This window comes from Gopherus evgoodei, chromosome 1, assembly GCF_007399415.2.
Source record: "Gopherus evgoodei ecotype Sinaloan lineage chromosome 1, rGopEvg1_v1.p, whole genome shotgun sequence".
In the NCBI taxonomy this organism is placed as follows: domain Eukaryota; kingdom Metazoa; phylum Chordata; order Testudines; family Testudinidae; genus Gopherus; species Gopherus evgoodei.
The window spans coordinates 44,885,162-44,904,429 of record NC_044322.1 but is presented as its reverse complement, the minus strand read 5'-3'; the positions used below and the strand labels follow the sequence as shown (position 1 = coordinate 44,904,429).

At 45.3% G+C, this 19,268-nt stretch overlaps 1 protein-coding gene across 2 annotated transcripts in view; it reads right to left on the bottom strand.

Annotated features, from left to right (window-relative positions):
- Positions 1-19,268, bottom strand: part of BRCA2 (BRCA2 DNA repair associated) — an 84,818-nt gene that overhangs the window by 12,320 nt on the left and 53,230 nt on the right. For both annotated transcript variants that reach the window (XM_030563082.1, XM_030563091.1), the window contains exons 20-24: positions 16,795-16,939; positions 12,156-12,277; positions 1,411-1,612; positions 321-487; positions 94-232 (exon numbers count right to left, since the gene is read on the bottom strand). In XM_030563082.1, the coding sequence (XP_030418942.1) occupies positions 94-232; positions 321-487; positions 1,411-1,612; positions 12,156-12,277; positions 16,795-16,939 (775 nt within the window). The remainder of the gene's footprint in view (positions 1-93; positions 233-320; positions 488-1,410; positions 1,613-12,155; positions 12,278-16,794; positions 16,940-19,268) is intronic.

The following is a 19,268-nucleotide window of genomic DNA, read 5'->3' as shown; positions in this document are numbered from 1 at the left end:
CAGATACAATACCAAGATCAGCTAGGAAAGTTGCTAGATTTTTAATATGATCTGTTTAAACATGAAAAAATTTGGACACAATGCACAACATACCTGTTCTCTTGCTAACAGAAACTACAAATCCCACTAAATCCACTTCAGCACAGGCTGGTTGAAAAGATGGATCCAACAACATTCTGAATGGCAGAGCCTTCCTTGGAATATAAATCTGCAACAGCACCTCTTGCGAAGCCTGAAGAAATAGAACTTTAAATATTTATGCCATCGAGCTTATATTGTTTATGCTGTTATACATATATTTTACAGTTAAAAGTTTTTACCTGTAGTTGCAGGTATTGAGTTTTGTTTGTGGATGTTAACTGTACATTAACAGTGTCTGATTTGCCTTTGGATTGCGAAGCTACTAGCTGGTATATTCTGTACCGACCACCTTCTTTTAACAGGGAACATACATCCAATAATGGACGCCATATAGTCAATATAATGGCTGAAATGTAAGATTAGAAAACATATTAGTATGCAGTAACATGGAAGCCTCAAAAAATTTCAACTTAAAAATTCATTCTTGGTGTAACTCCGTTGAATTTATAGACTCATAGATTTTAAGGTCAGAAGGGGCCATCATGATAATTTAGTCTGTCCTCCTGCACATTGCTGGCCAAAGAACTTCACCCACCCACTACTGTAATAGACCCCTAACCTTCTCAAAGCCGGTCCACCACTTGTTCAGGGAAAGCCCCTGGCGGTCCAGGCCGGTTTGTTTACCTGCCGTGTCCACAGGTTCAACCGATCGTGGCTCCCACTTGCTGTGGTTCACCTTCCCAGGCCAATGCAGTCTGTGGAAAGCAGTGCGGGCGAAGGGATGTGCTAGCCACCCTTCCCGCAGCCCCCACTGGCCTGGAGCGGTGAACCTCAGCCAGTGGGAGCTGCGATCGGCCAAACCTGCGGACGCAGCAGGTAAACAAAGCAGCCCAGACCACCAGGGGCTTTCCCTGAACAAGTGGCGGACCGGCTTTGAGGAGCATTGATCTAGTCCAAACCCCTGCTCAAAGCAGGACCAATCCCCAATTAAATCATCCCAGCCAGGGCTTTGTCAAGCCTGACCATGTGCCAGTTCATTTAATATTCTTAGATGGAGATTATCTGGGCCCCCTCCTTTGGTCCCATTAAGCTGCTAAATTTGACTTCCACCTCTGATGTGGTAATTTCCACTTCCACATCCTCATTCCCATTAGCCACCCTGCCACTACCTAAACTCTTCATTACCTTTATTAAAAAACTGAGGCAAGGTATTTCTTTAAGTGTTGGACCATGCCTTGATTATTAATCTTTAATCTCCACCCCATCCCAAGTGCTTAAATTGGCCTATTATGGTGAAAATTGAAGTTGTTTACATCTTTCAGTACTAACCTTTATCTTTTTCTTGTCTTCTGTAATCCACAATACGTAACTTCCATACAGTAGACACATCCCTTTTGGAGCAACCATGTTCCTCCTGTTCAGCAGACTCTATAGCCTTCTTGAATTCTGCTTGTATCTGAGCTTGCTTCTTATCATTCAACATCTGTCTATGAGTATTCAAGGCTTTTAACTGCTCTTCACTAAGACATCCCTGTAACCACAAAGGGCAAACCCACTCAGCTTTATGTGTCTATCAGTAAAAAAGTCTGTCATAGATAGATAAAGTCTTCTCTAAATATACAAGATTAATTTTCATTTCATTAATATAACAACAGGATTTCAGAAGTATTATATATATTATAACACAAAGGGGCCACGATCTTGGTTAGGCCCTCTAGGTATTACTGGAATGCAAATAATAAGCATTTTACAGCATCATAAATACATACATTTTACAAAACACTGACAAACTCAAAGTCACAGACTCTATGATCTTATTACAGTCAAAAGCCTTGATCCTACAAATGCTTAGGCACATGCTCTGCTTTATAATAGACACAATGGGACTACTCACTACTTAGCATATCACTAAGTGTCTGTGCTTGAATTAAGATTGGGAGAAATGGCAAACACAGGCTGGAGCAGGAAAAGGAGGAAGACTGGGAGCAAAGACAGCAATCACTTAGGTGAAAAGTACATGAGTTTTGAGGGTCACATAATGGGTTTGTTTAGCTTTGTTTACTTTAGTAGAAAGCAAACCTGGATCAATTCCTTTTGCACAAACATAAAATAGGATAAGGGCATAAAACTACAAACATTAACATTAATTACATTGTTTGCTGAACTGGTTGTATTGAAAGTATAGATTTGTTTGTTGAATCTCTCTGAAACTGCTACTCAGTTACTTTAGTGATTTTTGTATGTACTAGGTTCTTACAGAGGTCTTGTTATAATTACATGGGGGAGGGAAACACAAGCATGGTGAGAAAAGACGGTTACTCACCTTTGTAACTGTTGTTCTTCGAGATGTGTTGCTCACATCCATTCCAGTTAGGTGTGCGCGCCGCGCGTGCACGTTCGTCGGAAACTTTTTACCCTAGCAACTCCAGTGGGCCGGCAGGTCGCCCCCTGGAGTGGCGCCGCCATGGCGCCCAATATATATCCCTGCCGGCCCGCCCGCTCCTCAGTTCCTTCTTGCCGGCGACTCCGACAGTGGGGAAGGAGGGCGGGTGTGGAATGGATGTGAGCAACACATCTCGAAGAACAACAGTTACAAAGGTGAGTAACCGTCTTTTCTTCTTCGAGTGATTGCTCACATCCATTCCAGTTAGGTGACTCCCAAGCCATACCTAGGCGGTGGGGTCGGAGTGAGAAGTCGCGGCATGGAGCACTGCAGTTCCGAAGGCCGCATCCTCTCTCGACTGCTGGACCAGGGCGTAGTGGGAAGCAAAGGTGTGGACCGATGACCAGGTCGCTGCCCGACAGATTTCCTGGATGGGCACACGGGCCAGGAAAGCCAGCGACGACGCCTGCGCCCTGGTAGAATGCGCAGTCACACGGCCCGTAGGGACATGGGCCAAGTCATAACAGGTCCTGATACAGGACGTAACCCACGAGGATAACCTCTGGGAGGAGATAGGAAGCCCTTTCATACGGTCCGCTACCGCCACGAAAAGCTGGGGGGATTTGCGGAAGGGTTTGGTCCTCTCTATGTAGAACGCGAGAGCTCTACGGACATCCAGCGAGTGGAGCTGCTGCTCCCTGCCTGAGGAGTGAGGTTTTGGGAAAAAAACCGGGAGGAAAATCTCTTGGTTGACGTGGAAGGCTGAGACCACCTTGGGTAGAAAGGCAGGGTGTGGTCTAAGCTGCACCTTGTCTTTGTGGAAGACCGTGTATGGGGGGTCCACCACAAGGGCTCGGAGTTCCGACACCCGTCTAGCTGAGGTGATAGCTACTAGAAAGGCAGCCTTCCAAGAGAGGTAAAGCAGGGAGCAAGTAGCTAACGGCTCAAAGGGGGGCCCCATGAGCCGGGACAACACCAGGTTAAGATCCCAGGTTGGAGCAGGGGGACGGACGTTAGGGAATAACCGTTCCAGCCCCTTAAGGAATCTCGACACCGTCGGGTGAGAAAAAACGGAGCGACCGTCCGCACCCGGGTGAAAGGTGGAGATAGCTGCCAGATGGACTCGCAACGACGATAAGGCCAGACCATGTTCTTTGAGGGACCAAACATAATCTAAGATTTCGGATACCGAAACTTCCATAGGGCGGAGATTTCTCTCTACGCACCAACAGGAGAAGCGTTTCCATTTTGCCGAATATGTGGCTCTTGTGGATGGTTTCCTGCTGCTCAAGAGCACCTCTCTCACAGGCGTGGAGCAGCGCAGCTCGGAACCAGTTAGCCACGCAGGAGCCACGCCGCTAGGTGCAGCGACTGCAGGTCTGGGTGACAGAGGGACCCATGGTCCTGGGTAATCAGGTCCGGATGAAGGGGCAGGGGAACTGGGTCGGCTACGGCCAAGTCTAGCAGCATGGTGTACCAGTGCTGTCTGGGCCATGCCGGGGCCACCATGATCACACGAGCCCTGTCTCTGCGCACCTTCAGGAGGACCTTGTGAACCAGAGGGAACGGAGGAAACGCATAGTACAGGTGGGTCGACCACTGGATGAGGAAGGCATCCGCTATCGACCCCGGCTCCCTGCCCTGAAAGGAGCAGAACGCTTGGCACTTCCTGTTCCCCTTGGACGCAAAGAGGTCCACCCGGGGATAACCCCACCTCCGGAAAATGGAGAGAGCGACGTCCGGTCGAAGGGACCACTCGTGTGACAGGAAGGATCTGCTCAATCGATCCGCCAGCGTGTTCCGTACTCCGGGAAGGAAGGAAGCCCTGAGGTGAATGGAGTGGGCTACGCAAAAGTCCCAGAGTCGTATCGCCTCGAGGCACAGGGAGGAGGACCTGGTGCCGCCCTGCTTGTTGATATAATACATGGTCGTCGTGTTGTCCGTGAACACGGCTACACAACGACCCTGAAGCTGATGACAAAACGTTTGGCAAGCAAGGCGGACCGCTCTCAACTCCCTCATGTTGATATGTAGCCCCACCTCCTCCTGGGACCATAGGCCCTGCGTCCGCAGGGTCCCTAGGTGGGCCCCCCAGCCTAGATCTGAGGCATCCGTTGTCAGGGATACCGAGGGCTGAGACGGGTGAAAGGGAAGACCCGCACACAATACGGACTGGTCCACCCACCAGCCGAGGGAATCTAAGACCTTCTGGGGGACTGTGATTAACATGTCTAGCGGTTGCCTTGGTCTGTAATGACTGATAAGCCACAGCTGGAGAGGCCTCATGCGGAGCCGAGCGTAGTCGGTCACAAAAGTGCACGCCGCCATGTGGCCTAACAGGGTTAGACATGTCCTCACTGACGTCAACGGGGCTGACCGCAAGCGTTGAACGATCGCCGCCATGGTCTGGAACCGCTGCCGAGGCAGCGAGGCCCTGCCCACAGTGGCGTCCAGGACGGCCCCGATAAATTCCACCTTCTGAGTGGGCCTCAGGGTGGACTTGTCTGTGTTTATCAAGAGGCCCAGACTCGCAAACATGCCGGTGATCACGCGGACATGGCTGTACACCTGCTGTTCCAACGTGCCCCGAATCAACCAATCGTCCAGATAAGGGAACACGTGGACACGGTTGCGCCGAAGATGCGCCACGACAACTGCCATGCATTTTGTAAACACCCTCGGGGCCGTGGACAGGCCAAACGGGAGGACCGCAAATTGATAATGACGAGCCCCCACAACGAAGCGGAGGAAGCGTCTGTGGCGTGGCCAAATGGCAACGTGGAAATACGCGTCCTGCATGTCGAGGGCGGCGTACCAGTCTCCCGGATCCAGGGATGGAATGATGGTCCCCAGGGATACCATGCGGAACTTCAACTTCACGAGGTATTTGTTGAGTTCTCGCAGGTCGAGGATAGGCCTGAGGCCCCCCTTGGCCTTGGGGATCAGAAAATAGCGGGAATAAAACCCCTTGCCTTTCTCGTTTTCGGGAACCGCCTCTATAGCTCCTTTGCTGAGGAGCGTCCGCACCTCCTGCCGAAGGAATTGCTCGTGAGAGGGGTCCCTGAAGAGGGACGAGGAAGGAGGGCGGGAAGGAGGGAACGAAACAAACTGCAGGCGGTACCCCGTCTGCACCACGCTCAAGACCCAGCGGTCCGATGTTATTTGGGACCACGCCGGGAGGAAAAACGAAAGGCGGTTGGAAAACGGAGGGGAAGGATCCGTAGGGGAAACTGTTACTGCGCCCTCGAGCGCACCTTCAAAATGAAGGCTTAGGACCAGGCGGGGGTTTTGAGGAGCCTTGGTTCTGCCCCCCTTGGTTCCCCGACTGCCTGCGCCTCCCGTTCCTGCCGCGGCGCCTGTAAGGGTCCTGCCGCTGGCGGAACTGGGAAAACGGCCGACGGTGCTGCTGTTGCTGCGGCCTAAAGGGTCTACGCTGTGTCACGGGGGTGTGCATCCCGAGGGACCGCGCAATGACCCGGTTGTCCTTTAAACTCTTAAGTCTGGGGTCTGTCTTATCGGAAAACAGGCCCTGGCCTTCGAAAGGAAGGTCCTGTATCGTGTGCTGGAGCTCTGGCGGAAGGCCGGAAACGCGACGCATCGTAACTCCTGACGCGAGGGTACGGGCAGCCGAGTCCGCAGCGTCCAAGGAGGCTTGCAAGGCCGTGCGCGCGACCTTCTTGCCTTCGTCCAAGATGGCCGTGAACTCTTGGCGAGCATCCTGTGGCAGCAGCTCCTTAAATTTGTCCACTGCCACCCAGGAGTTAAAGGCGTATCTGCTCAGCAGGGCCTGTTGGTTAGAGACCCTGAGCTGCAGCGCCCCAGCCGAATACACCTTACGGCCAAGGAGGTCCATCCGCCTGGCTTCTCTGGATTTGGGGGCCGGAGCCTCCTGGCCGTGACGCTCCCTATCGTTCACCGATTGCACTACCAGTGAACCGGGAGTCGGGTGAACATGTAAATATTCGTACCCCTTAGAAGGGGCCATGTACTTCCTCTCGACTCCTTTCGCTGTCGGAGGGATGGAGGCCGGGGACTGCCAGATAGTATTGGCATTGGCCTGAATGGTCCGTATAAACGGCAGGGCGACCCTGGTGGGAGCATCGGAAGAGAGGATGGTAACAATTGGGTCCTCTATCTCCGAGACCTCCTCTGCCTGCAGACTCAGGTTTTGAGCCAATCGCCTGAGGAGGTCCTGGTGCGCCCTGAGATCCAGCGGGGGGGGACTGTTGGAGGAGGTACCCGCCACCGCCTCATCCGGGGAGGAGGATGATGAGACCCCAGGCACAATAGTGTCCAACTGAGGGTCTTCCTCAGCCCTCGCCTCTGTCTCCGGAGCCGCAGCGGAGTCCTGCTGTTTGGACCCTTCGTCCCCTTCCGGGGAGGGAGGGGGGCGAGACAAAGAGGCTTCAGGGGCCCTACGCTCCGCAGTCGCCGGCCTAGCAGGGAGCTGCTGGGGGCCCTGGGCCTGATGGTACGCCCAGGGTGTCCAGAATCCCCACTGTGGGGGGCCTTGGTCCTGCAGCGGCGGATCAGCAAACAGCGCCGCCTGCCGGTCGGTGCCCAGCGCATAGCCGCTGTCCGTCTGGGAGGACACGGACGGCTGCCTGGAGGGCCACGGCGGGGCCGACCCTGGATGGTACGGGTCTGCGCGGGCCGGCACGGAGGATCGTCTCGGTGCCGGGGACCGGTGCCGGGAGTCATAACGGTGCCGGGACCGGGATCTGTCACGGTGCCGGGCGCTGCTTCGGGACCGGGATCTGTCACGGTGCCGGGCGCTGCTTCGGGACCGGGATCTGTCACGGTGCCGGGCGCTGCTTCGGGACCGGGATCTGTCACGGTGCCGGGCGCTGCTTCGGTGCCGGGACCTACTACCAGCTCGGTGCCGGGAGATCGACCGGGACCGGGACCTGCCACCAGCTCGGTGCCGGGAGGTCGAGCGAGATCGGGACCGGGACCTGCCACCAGCTCGGTGCCGGGAGGTCGACCGGTGCGGCGAGGAGCGTCGGGACCTGCTCCTGGAGTCGCGGTGCCGGTGTCGACTGGAGCCTGACCGCGACCGTCTCGATGCCGACCGGTGCCGCGAGTGCGACCGGTACCGCTGAGGGGAGCGGTGCCGGGACTGCGAGCGGCGTCGGGATCTGGAGCGCCCAAGACGTCGGGGCCTGGATGGCGAACGACTGTCCGAGGGCGGTGCCGACATCATGGGCTTGCCTCTGGACGTGACCCGCACCGGAGGAACCGGGGGTGGCAGCCGAGTAGGCTCCGTCAGGGCAATAAGGTCCCGAGCCGAGGCGAAGGTCTCCGGTGTGGATGGGACCATTATCTCAACCCCAGATCTCATGGGGGAGCTCGGCGGCACCGGACTCAACAGACCCGCCGGGCCCGGAGTCAACGGTGCTGACGGTGTCGGCGGCGCCGCGGCCGATGTCGAGGCCGGGCGTTCAAGCCGGGTCTGCCTGGCCGGAGTATTAGACTTCGACGGCCTAGGCACTGATTCCGGTGCCGGAGAAGGTCGGTGCCGAGGAGTCTTCTCGGTGCCGGAGCGATCCGGTGCCGGTGCCGAAACCACGGTCTGCGAAGTCGACGGGTCAAGTGCCGCCTCCATTAGGAGAGTTCGGAGCCTCTGATCCCTCTCCTTTTTTGTCCTCGGCTTAAAAGCCTTACAGATGCGGCACTTGTCAGATCTGTGCGATTCCCCGAGGCACTTCAGGCACGCTTCGTGGGGATCGCTGGTAGGCATGGGCTTCTTGCAGGCCGCACACTGCTTGAAGCCTGGCGAAACAGGCATGAGCCTGGCGCCCGGTGCCGGGAAGGGCTAAGCCCCCCGGCCAGGAACTACTTAACAGCTATTTACTAAACTATCTACTTAACAATACTAATTAACAACTATCTATAGAACTAGAGATAAGCGATAAACAAGCGATAGAAACTAGGAGAGCTAGGGACGTGGAGGACAGCTATGCCGCGCTCCACAGTTCCAACGACCGACACGGCGGTAAGAAGGAACTGAGGAGCAGGCGGGCCGGCAGGGATATATATTGGGTGCCATGGCGGCGCCACTCCAGGGGGCGACCTGCCGGCCCACTGGAGTTGCTAGGGTAAAAAGTTTCCGACGAACGTGCACGCGCGGCGCGCACACCTAACTGGAATGGATGTGAGCAATCACTCGAAGAAGAAGCACCAATTGTCACTGCACCACAAATATTTGGTAAATATTCACTCAAGTAGAAAAATTAGTTAGCTACTACTAATAATTAGGGCTGTCAAGCAGTTAAAAAAATCAATTGTGATTAATCAGGTGATTATAAAAATTAATCATGATTAATTGAGTTGTTAATAATAGAATACCATTTATTTATTTTTGTATGCTTTCTACACTTTCAAATATATTTATTTGAATTACAACACAGAACACAAAGTGTACAGTGCTCACTTTATATTTATTTTTAATACAAATATTTGCACTGTAAAAACAAAAGAAACAGTATATTTCAATGTACCTAATACAAGTACTGCAGCGTAATCTCTTTATCATGAAAGTTGAATCTACAAATGTAGAATTATGTACAAAAAAACCTGCATTCAAAAATAAAACAATGGAAAACTTCAGAGTTTAGATTACAAGTCCAATCAATCCCACTTCTGGTTCAACCAATCGCTCAAACAAGTTTGTTTACATTTGCAGAAGAAGATAATGCTGCCCACTTCTTGTTTACAATGTCACCTGAAAGTGAGAACAGGCATTTGCATGGCACTGTTGTAGCCGCTGTCGCAAGATATTTACATGCCAGATGCTCTAAAGATTCATATGTCATTTGATGCTTCTACCACCATTCCAGAGGACATGCGTCCATGCTGATGATGGGTTCTGCTTGATAATGATCCAAAGCAGTGTGGACCAACGCATGTTCATTTTCATCATCTGAGTCAGATGCCACCAGCAGAAGGTTGATTTTCTTTTTTGGTGGTACAGGGTCTGTAGTTTTCGCATTGGAGTGTTGCTCTTTTAAGACTTCTGAAAGCATGCTCTACACCTCATCCCTCTCACATTCTGGAAAGCACTTCAGATTCTTAAATCTTCCATCGAGTGCTGTAGCTATCTTTAGAAATTTCACATTGGTGTCTTCTTTGAATTTTGTCATATTTGCAGTGAAAGTGTTTGTAAAACGAACAACATGTGCTGGGTCATCATCCATGACTGCTATAACACGAAATATATGGCAGAATGAGGGTAAAACAGAGAAGGAGACATACAATTCTCCTCCAAGGAGTTCAGTCACAAATTTAATTAACACGTTATTTTTTTAAATGAGCCTCATCAGCATGGAAGCATGTCCTTTGGAACAATGGCTGAAGCATGAAGAGGCATATGAATCTTTAGTGCATCTGGCACGTAAATAGCTTGCGATGTCAGCTACAACAGTGCCATGTGAATGCCTGTTCTCACTTTCAGGTGACACTGTAATTAAGAAGTGGGCAGTATTATCTCCTGTAAACATAAACAAACTTGTTTCTCTTAATGGTTGGCTGAACGAGAAGTAGGACTGAGTGGACTTGTAGGCTTTAAAGTTTCACATTGTTTTGTTTTTGAGTGCAGTTATGTAACAAAAAACCCTACAATTATAAGTTGCACTTTCATGATAAAGATACTTGTATGAGGTGAATTGAAAAATACTATTTCTTTTATCATTTTTACAGTGCAAATATTTGTAATAAAAATAATATAAAGTGAGCACTGTACACTTTGTATTCTGTGCTGCAATTGAATCGATGTATTTGAAAATGTAGAAAAAAATCCAAAAGTATTTAATAAATGTCAATTGGTATTCTATTGTTTAACAGTGCAATTAATGATTAATGTTTTAAATCACAATTACTTTTTTTGAATTAATCATGTGAGTTAACTGTGATTAATCGACAGCCCTAATAATAAATAAATAATATAAAAAATTATGAAAATAATTTCAATAACCTGTATTTACAGGTTTGTAAAATTTCACCGTTCATAGTTGGACACTTAACTCCAGAGAAGAGCTGATCAAAATTTGGAATTTTCCATTCATAGGGAATTTCTGTATTTTGAAATTTGGTTTCAGATTCATTCAAACTGAAACCAAATATTACAAATTTTCTCATGAAATAGGCAGATTCAAAAAAATTGTGTTTGGGAGACACTGAAATAGTGTTTTTGAAACAAAGCATGCTCCCCAATCACCAGCAGCTGCCAGTGAACTTGACATGATTCATGTCAGTTTCACTGCTTCCCGCCACTAAACAGTAAGACCAAAACATAAACAGACTGCAGAGCTGAGAGGCTCAACTCAGAGCCACAGTTTGAGCCAGGGCTCCCAGAACCTCCAAGGCTGCCAGGCTCCTAGCTCTGAAGCAGAAATGTTGGAAGCCAGGTACCCTAAAAACCCGAGGTCCCTGGCCCATAAGCAGACTGCATGGTGGACCTAGTTGGGTTCCGTTAGAACCCTAGCAGGAAGGGTAGCTCTGGAAATGTGCCTGTGACTGAGTGAAAGTTAGCTGGACCTGTCTCATTTTCAGAAGAAATTTTGAGTGTGACAAACTGGCATTTTCTGATGAAACTGTTTAGTCAAAAAATTTCTGTTCAGTTCTTTTCACACCTTATAAATCCACTAGTAAAATATTTATTACATTCAATAAACATCTTTTATATTTATTTTTATCAATATGTTAGTTTCTGTGGAGAACTGGGAAACTTCTGATTTATTTTTAAAAAAGAATGTGTGACTCAGTTCCCCCATCCCCTCTTGTATTGTTACTCATCTCTTTAAATGAGATATGACAGATGTGAGACCTTGGAAACAAGGAAAACTTCAAAGACTATTACAATGAGATATGCCAAATGCTATGGACACATAATATTCATAGACCTTTGTATTAATAAGTTTTATGTGTGTATCTTTATGCTCCTGGTTCCCTGTATGTGTTTCCTATGGAATCACAGGGATAGGGGTTGATTAATGCAGAGTCCCACTGCCAATTACGTAGATATCCAATCTTTAAAGCTTTTCCCCCTAGGGAAAAGGGCACTGACTAGTCACAACTGTTTCATGAGTCCTCAGGAACAAGCCCCCAAATTGTAATAAAGTGTCAGTCTGAATTGACTCAGAGATCCCTCACTTCATCCACAACCTTACAAGAGACTGTAACTAAGAGGGCAAAACCCTGACGGAAGAGTTTGAAGGACTTTGAAAACACTGGGGTCACCACACTGAAGATGGTTGACACCTGTTAAACTTAGCACGCACATAGATGATTTATTGTTTTATTACGTTTCCTCTACAATGCCTTTATCCAAAATAAATATACTGGGCTTTGTAAAAGCTGGCTGGTCACTGGTAAATGCTGTCACAGAGAGCAGAACTGCAGGTGCTGGACTAAAAGTCAGATCTGCTGGGATAAGCACAGTGAATTGCCAGGGGGCTGCAACTGTAATACTCTGGTCTGGAAGGAAAAGGAACCTTTGAATCCGTTATGCACTCTTAAAATTATTTTAATCTGAGTTCTTATTTAATGATCAGCACATTGCAGAACACCTCACAAGAAGGCAATACTAATTTAAGGTCATAGCATGTCCTTGAATCCAGCAGAAACTACTACTGAATAAAAACAATGTTGATTCCACATGTATTTGAGGGTAATATTCACAATTAATAATTACCTCCATACAACCAGGATCAGATGCATTCTGAATTGCTTCATAAAGTTCTGCACCATCTTGCAAACTATGAATCTGCTGTCTGGTGAGTGCGCGCGATCTCAGTGCTCTTCTTTGAGGTTTGTCTGTTTGAAAAAATGTTAATGTTACATCCAACTGCTACAATCTAAATAAAAAAAAACAATTAAAAATGTGATGTAGAAAGCTCGTTAGAATGCCCAAAGCGTGTCTGAATGAAAATATCACGCTGAGTCTATATACAAGAATTCACGTTCTTTAGTAATACAAGTGGCAGAAAGTCTACTATTCACTTGGATTTCACATAGTAGAATGTAGTATAAGCTCACTGTAGAATCACTGGACAAGAGAGAAAATATCTATTAAAAAGGAAAGTCATCTTTGCCATATAAGAGGGATAAAATATTAGGTGCAATTAGGTGGCTGAACTACTTTACTTTTATATTTTAATGGCATGGGAATCTATGTCAGTGTGTTGATTCAAGACAAGTCAGGACCTCTTTGTGTAGGGTAGAGGGAAAAGAAGCTGATATGTAATAATGTTACGAATACTACAGGAACTGCTGAGTAATATTCTAAGAATAATGAGATGTAACAATTTTATGGATGCTATATGGGACCTAGTCAGTGAAGGGAAGTTGTTGTACATCGTGTTATAAGACCTTCATGTACAAATGTATGGCTATAAGAAGGGGTTGCAGGAAGAACAAAGAGAAAGGCAACATGTCTCCCTAGATAAGCAAAGCAAACTCTTGCTGAACACTTGGGGTGGCAATTATAAGACAATGGCATACTTCCAGGCTCAAGGCCAAAGTGACACAGCTGTTTTGCCAGGCCAGAAACTAGAGATGAAAAGGACTAAATTAAAAAGAGCTTCTCAGAAGTAGAAGTGGGGCTAAATTGTCAGTGAGCTCTGAAAGACAGACATGTTGTCAGGCTCGATGGAGGAGTCTGAAGGAGCTGGATCTTCCCAGACTCAGGGAATGGTAAGTTTTAGGGAAAAGTAGCCATTCATAAAGGCTAGTTTATTATGTTTAAAGTATATTTTTCTTAAAGGCTTTTACTCTAATAAATAATATTTTGCTTAAAGAAGGATGATTGGTCTCTCATTACCACGGTCATTGCTTCCAGAAGGCAGAATGTCTGATCTTAAATCAGATTTGCTGAGGCAATCATGGGTAGTTAGCAGGGGATTATTCTCCAGGGCTTGGTAGGAGAGTACAAGAATCACTTGATTTCACCTCATGTCTTGATCTCAAACATATATAATAAATGGAAGAATTAGCAAGTTGATAGCAATGAATATAAATCAGAAGTTATGAATTGTAGAAAATTGATAAAGGAAGCAAAAGGACACATGGAGAACTCTATGACCAACAGAGTTAAAGACAATGAAGGCAGAGTTATAAGTACATTAAAACAAAAAAAATAAACCCTTAACAATGGAATTGGTCTTTTACTAAATAAAAATGGTAGAATTGTCAATATTAATGCAGAAAAGAGAAAACATTTCTTTACTTAGGAAAATCAGATTATATAAGTAATATCATGTGATGAAACATTTTCATTCAAATAGTAACTTAGGGGAATGCTATATAGGAATTACTACAGTTAGGAATTTTTAAATCAGCAGGTCCATATAACTTGCATGCAAAAGTTTTAAAAGAGCTGGCTGAAGAGCTCACTGGACCATTAATGTTGCTTTTCAATAAATCTTGGAACTTTGGAGACGTTCCAGAGGACAGGGAGAAAGCTAATGTTGTGTGTTAATCTTTTATATGGATTAACAGGACATCCTGTGTAATTACAGGCCTGTCAACCTGACACTGATCTTTGGCAAATACTACAGCACATGATGCAGGACTTAAATAATGAACTATTTTGTCCTTCTTTAATTCTTTATGTTAATCAACATGGTTTATGGAAAAAAACAGATCCTGTAAAAATACGGTTTTGGTTGTTTTTTTTTTACGAGATTACAAGTTTTGTTGATAAAGGTAATAGTGTAGATGTAATATACTTAGACTTCTGTAAGGCATGGGACTTGGTACCGTACAATGATTAAAAAAACAGAATGACATAAAATGAACATGGCACAATTAAATGGATTAATGGACAGGTCTCAAAATGCAATGTAAACAGGGAATCATCAAGTGAATGTGTTTCTAGTGGGGTCCCATAGGGATCAGTTCTTGACCCTATGATATTTTACATTTTTATCAGTGGAAACATAAAATCATCAACAAAATTTGCAGATGACACAAAGACTAGGGAGTGATATGTGACACTGGCAGGCCAGGTACCAAGGCTGCAGGCATTAGTTAAGAAATGACAAATTCATAGCTGGAGACCAGAGCAGTTCACTTATGTGTTGCTCAAAACAAGTATTAGTCTTATAAGAATGTGTTTAGACTCTATAGAATGCTTGTAAATTGCTAATGCATTAAACTTATTTTGTAATGTCTGTATTCCATGCTATAAGGAAATATGTAAGTTTTGCTTTATAACTGAAAATATTTGCTCCACCATCCAGAAGAACAATCAAAATCAGACGGGAACATCGCAATACAAAGGACTGATTAATGGCCCTATCACACCTTAGAAATACCACAAGCAAGGAAGCTGGTCTATGGACTTGGAGGCTGAATGACAGAACGGAAAAAAAGACACAGGAAGATGTTACATCTCTCTGCTGTTTGACCTCTGACAGGGCCAGAGACTCTAAACTGAGAGGCAGAGACCCCCAGGAGTTACTCTCTGGGTCCACCCTGAAAGCCATCTTGAATTGACAGAGATGTAGTATCTTTAAAAATCATAGATGGTAACTCATTTGTGTTTATGTTTGCTTGCTTTAGCCTGGAAATAATTCTCTTATTTCTTTTTCTAGTTAATAAACCTTTAAGTTAGTTTATTACAGGATTGGCTACAGGCGTTCTCTTTGGTGTGAGATCTAAGATACAGATCAATCTGGGGTAAGTGACTAGTCTCTTGGGACTGGAAGCAACCTGAATATTGTGTGATTTTCGGCTTAAGTAACCATTTATCATTAAAACCAGTGTGCCTAGGTGGCAAGATAGACTGGAGAGTCTAAGGCATGTGGCCACCAGGGGCTTTTCTTGCAGCCACAACCTCTGTGGCAGTGATGGGGCAGGACCATTGCTTTCCCCCCTTTCCCCCAATGGCCACCAATAGGAGACACAAATGCTAGAGCAGCAGGTAGCTAGTAAGTTCCCCACCTTCCTTGGGATGTAGGCTCGGGCTCCAGCTCTGGGGTGGCAGGCAGCAGGCTCTGGTCACAGGGCTCAAACCCCCAAATGCAGGGCTACCCTCTATCACCCCTGGCCCCTGCCAGCCCGTCATGCATAATGTGCCCTACATCCCCCCTACCGAACTCCCTATCCAAGGCTTAATTTGTCCCGGGCTTGCCAGGACTAAGTAAGTCTGCTGTTGTGAAAAGTGATATTTGTATATTTATTAATACCACTTTTGACAGCAGTAGACTTACTAGCTAGCAAATATTTTAACAAAAGCAACCAAAACAAGCAAAAGAAACAACAACAAAAAAGACAAGAACCTGCAGAGCACTTTATTTGTGTTTCTATTCTGTTAAGGTCCTGTAAAGCAGAGAGACAACTATACATTATTTTTATTACTGAGTCTGCAAAAATATTCAATAAATTACAATGATTTGGACATGTGTACATGCATATATATTTGTTTTTTCTAAAGGTAATTAAGTATTTTAAGAAAAAATTGTCAGCACAGCCACCAGCAAGAGTTGGTGGCTGCACTTTGAGGCCACCAAAAAATCTGCTGTGAGAACCCCTGGTCTAGATAATACTTAGTCCTTCCATGAGTGCGGCAGACTGGAGTAGATGACCTCTCGAAGTCCCTTCCAGTCCTATGATTCTATGATTTAACTTAACAATCCAGGTTGTATGTAATCAGGTGGCAGCAACAACAAAGACACAGACACACACAAATTTAAAAAAAAAAAAGCAAATAAAGCACAGTACTGTGTTAAATGTAAACTACTAAAAAAAAAGGGAAAGCATAGTAAAGTTTCAAAGCTGTATTAAATCAATGTTTAAATGTAAACTTTTGAAAAAAAAAAACACACCATAATGTTTTGTTCAGAGTTATGAACATTTCAGAGTTACGAACAACCTCCATTCCTGAGGTGTTCATAACTCTGAGGTTCTACTGTAGTATTTCTGATGATTATTTATGTGTGATGGGGAGTAGCAGCCCATCAGAGTTGCCTTAAACATCTCAGAAATAACACTAAAAAACCAAACAGACTGCATTCAAACTTGGCAGAAAATCTTAGTAGTATCTCCCAAAGCACTTCAGGAAAACTCCTTTTTCAGCATAAAGGAGAATCTTCTATAAACGAGATCCTCATGTTCACACAACACATTCCTGTAACAATGAGAATAACTTCGAGACAGTGAAACAGAAGACCTGACCTGAAGAAGAGTTCTGTGTGAACTGAAAAGCTTCTCTCTCTTACTAACAGAAATTGGTCCCATAAAAGATAATACCTTACCCACATTGTATCTCTAATATCCTGGGACCAACATAGCTACAACTACACTGCATACTTGGAAACAAACAGTTTTACCTTCATGCTGTTCAAATTCCACTTGGATTTGTGAAAACAGAGCTTCCAGGTGTTTTTGTCGATTCTCTGCATGCTTTGCAGCTTCCCTTTCTTCAGCTCGACCATTACGAAACACATATGATCCAGCTGATATCTTTTCCACCCACTGGAATAAGAATTCACATATAAAATTAATGCTTTTGTTTATTTATTTATTTATTTAAAAGTACCCTAACCTTGTCTTTTAAAATTCTATTCTCCCTCCAATAAGGCCAATTTTTTGAGGCTCATAAATTTTAATTTCAGTTTTGAAAAACTCCCTTAACCTCTCCCTCTATTGCAATATTTTCAATTTAGGTTAAAATCTGACATTAAACCTGCTAAACTGGGTTTAATTCCACCACAAAAACTTGAGGGCTGCAATGATTACCAAGTGCATGATTTTACAAAAATGGAAGAGTAGGCTTATGCCCAAAATACAGCAGTGGTATTCAGATCTGTCCGAATTAGCAGCCCAAAAAAAAAAAAAAAAAAGAATATCTTACTGTCCTAGGAATCCATTATATGAAATTGAAGACATTTGGAACCTGTTTCTTTAGATATGTTTGAATACAAACAACAGACTGCTCAAAGAATGCCAGACCTCCATTTTGTCTAGCTGTCATGTCCCCCTCCTAACTCCCTTCGGCTTTGGTTAATCTTCCTTCCTGCTCATGTACATCTTCTCCCATTTTACTATTTTAATCTCCACCTTACTGTGTTATGTTTATCTGGTCAATTATAAATCTGAATCTGATCAATTATAAAATTGCATAATTCTGTTGTAGCTCCATGAAGTATATGGCATCTGGGAATAAATACAAGCTATAAATAATTTTATATTTTTTTGTATTTTTATCTGCTCACTGAAAATTAATAAAGATAACTCCGAAGTTCAGGGTTGTGGCTTAGTTAAGATGACAGCTATAAAGAACAATAACTATCTCTGTTGCAGTTTAAAAGTGAGGGAAGAGTCAAAGACTGAAAACAATAGTACAAATTTTTACTCATGAAGGACTGTTTGAAGGAATTGGACCTCTGAAAGGAACCATGACAACAGAAATGCCTAGCATTATTAACGTGAAAAGATGCCAGGGAGGACAAAGAGCATGGGTTGGAAGCAAAGGACAACTTTGTTTTATCTCAAAGAGAATTATTTGCAAGAAAACTTGCAAAACAAAAGGAACCAATAATAGGAAATTTCTTAGCTGAGTATGCTCTTTCTGCTAACAGCACTTCCCACAATTCTGAGATATATGAATGGTTTCCCTCCTTTTTGCAGTTCCAGTGGTAATTTAAACATTGTAGCACAGTCTGTGCTGATTACATCCCTTTCTCTGGCTTGCTGCCAGACTATTCATTCCAAAACTGTGTAAGAACTCTTTGAATATTAGTAACAATTCCAGAGCCAACCAGGAAACCACATACACTACATTAACTGGCTCACAAACTAGAGATATAAAAATTAACTTGTCCATTGACTAATAAGTCATACAGGAAGCGTAGAATTGTGGGAGATGCTGCTAAACACAAAGAAAATTATTGGATAAGAAACTCTTCATTTTGCAGCCAACTGTCTCCCACATTTCTGAGACACATGGGAAGTGGCAAGCAATGCACAGAAGTAGGAAGGGATATAGAAAGACTGAGACACGGAAGTCTCCCCCTGAAATTAAATGCCAAAATGAGAACTGTTTCTGGATCACTACATGCAGCATCTTCCCTTCCAAAGAAGACCACCACAAAGGAAAGAAATTCCACCTTATAGAATCTAACAAAAGTTGTTAATAGAGTTGCTGCTCTGCAGATTTCCTCAGTGGAAGCGTAAGCTTTTTCTGCCCAGGATGTTGTGATAGATCTTGTAGACATTAATCTGATGCCTTGTATTGCTCGACATGCATAACTGGCCAGGGATAGCTTGGATCCTTGAAGCCTTTGACACTGGGCTTGTAGTCCTTTCTCAAGATACCACGCGGGCAGAGGAGGAATTGCTTTGTTTAGATGCACTGTCCACCACTATGTTACCCACTTTCTCTCCAAATAGGATAGTGCCTGTGAATTTGGATGAGCACAGCATGTGTTTGTAGTGGGCATCTGCCATCCATGGGCACAGCCACATTTGGTACCTGGCTGTTAACTGGATGCGATGGTCCTACCTGAGAATCTCATACCATTCACTGAGATATCTGCCACAAAAACTGTTAAGGATATTTTCTTAATGGTAGATGAAGTCAGGTTGGTCCTTGTTGTCCAAGGTATTTGGGTCATCCAGCTAGGACATTGGGGTGGTTCTTGCAAAGGAGGCAGTGGCCAGGGACACTGAGGGCAACAAAGGAAGACTCAAAATCCCTTTGAGGGTGATTTCCACCTTACTATCAGTTGTATCTTTGGTTGGTATTATCATATCTTTTGCTAATGGCATTGTAGCTTTCTATGTTTGTTGTGACGGCATTTTT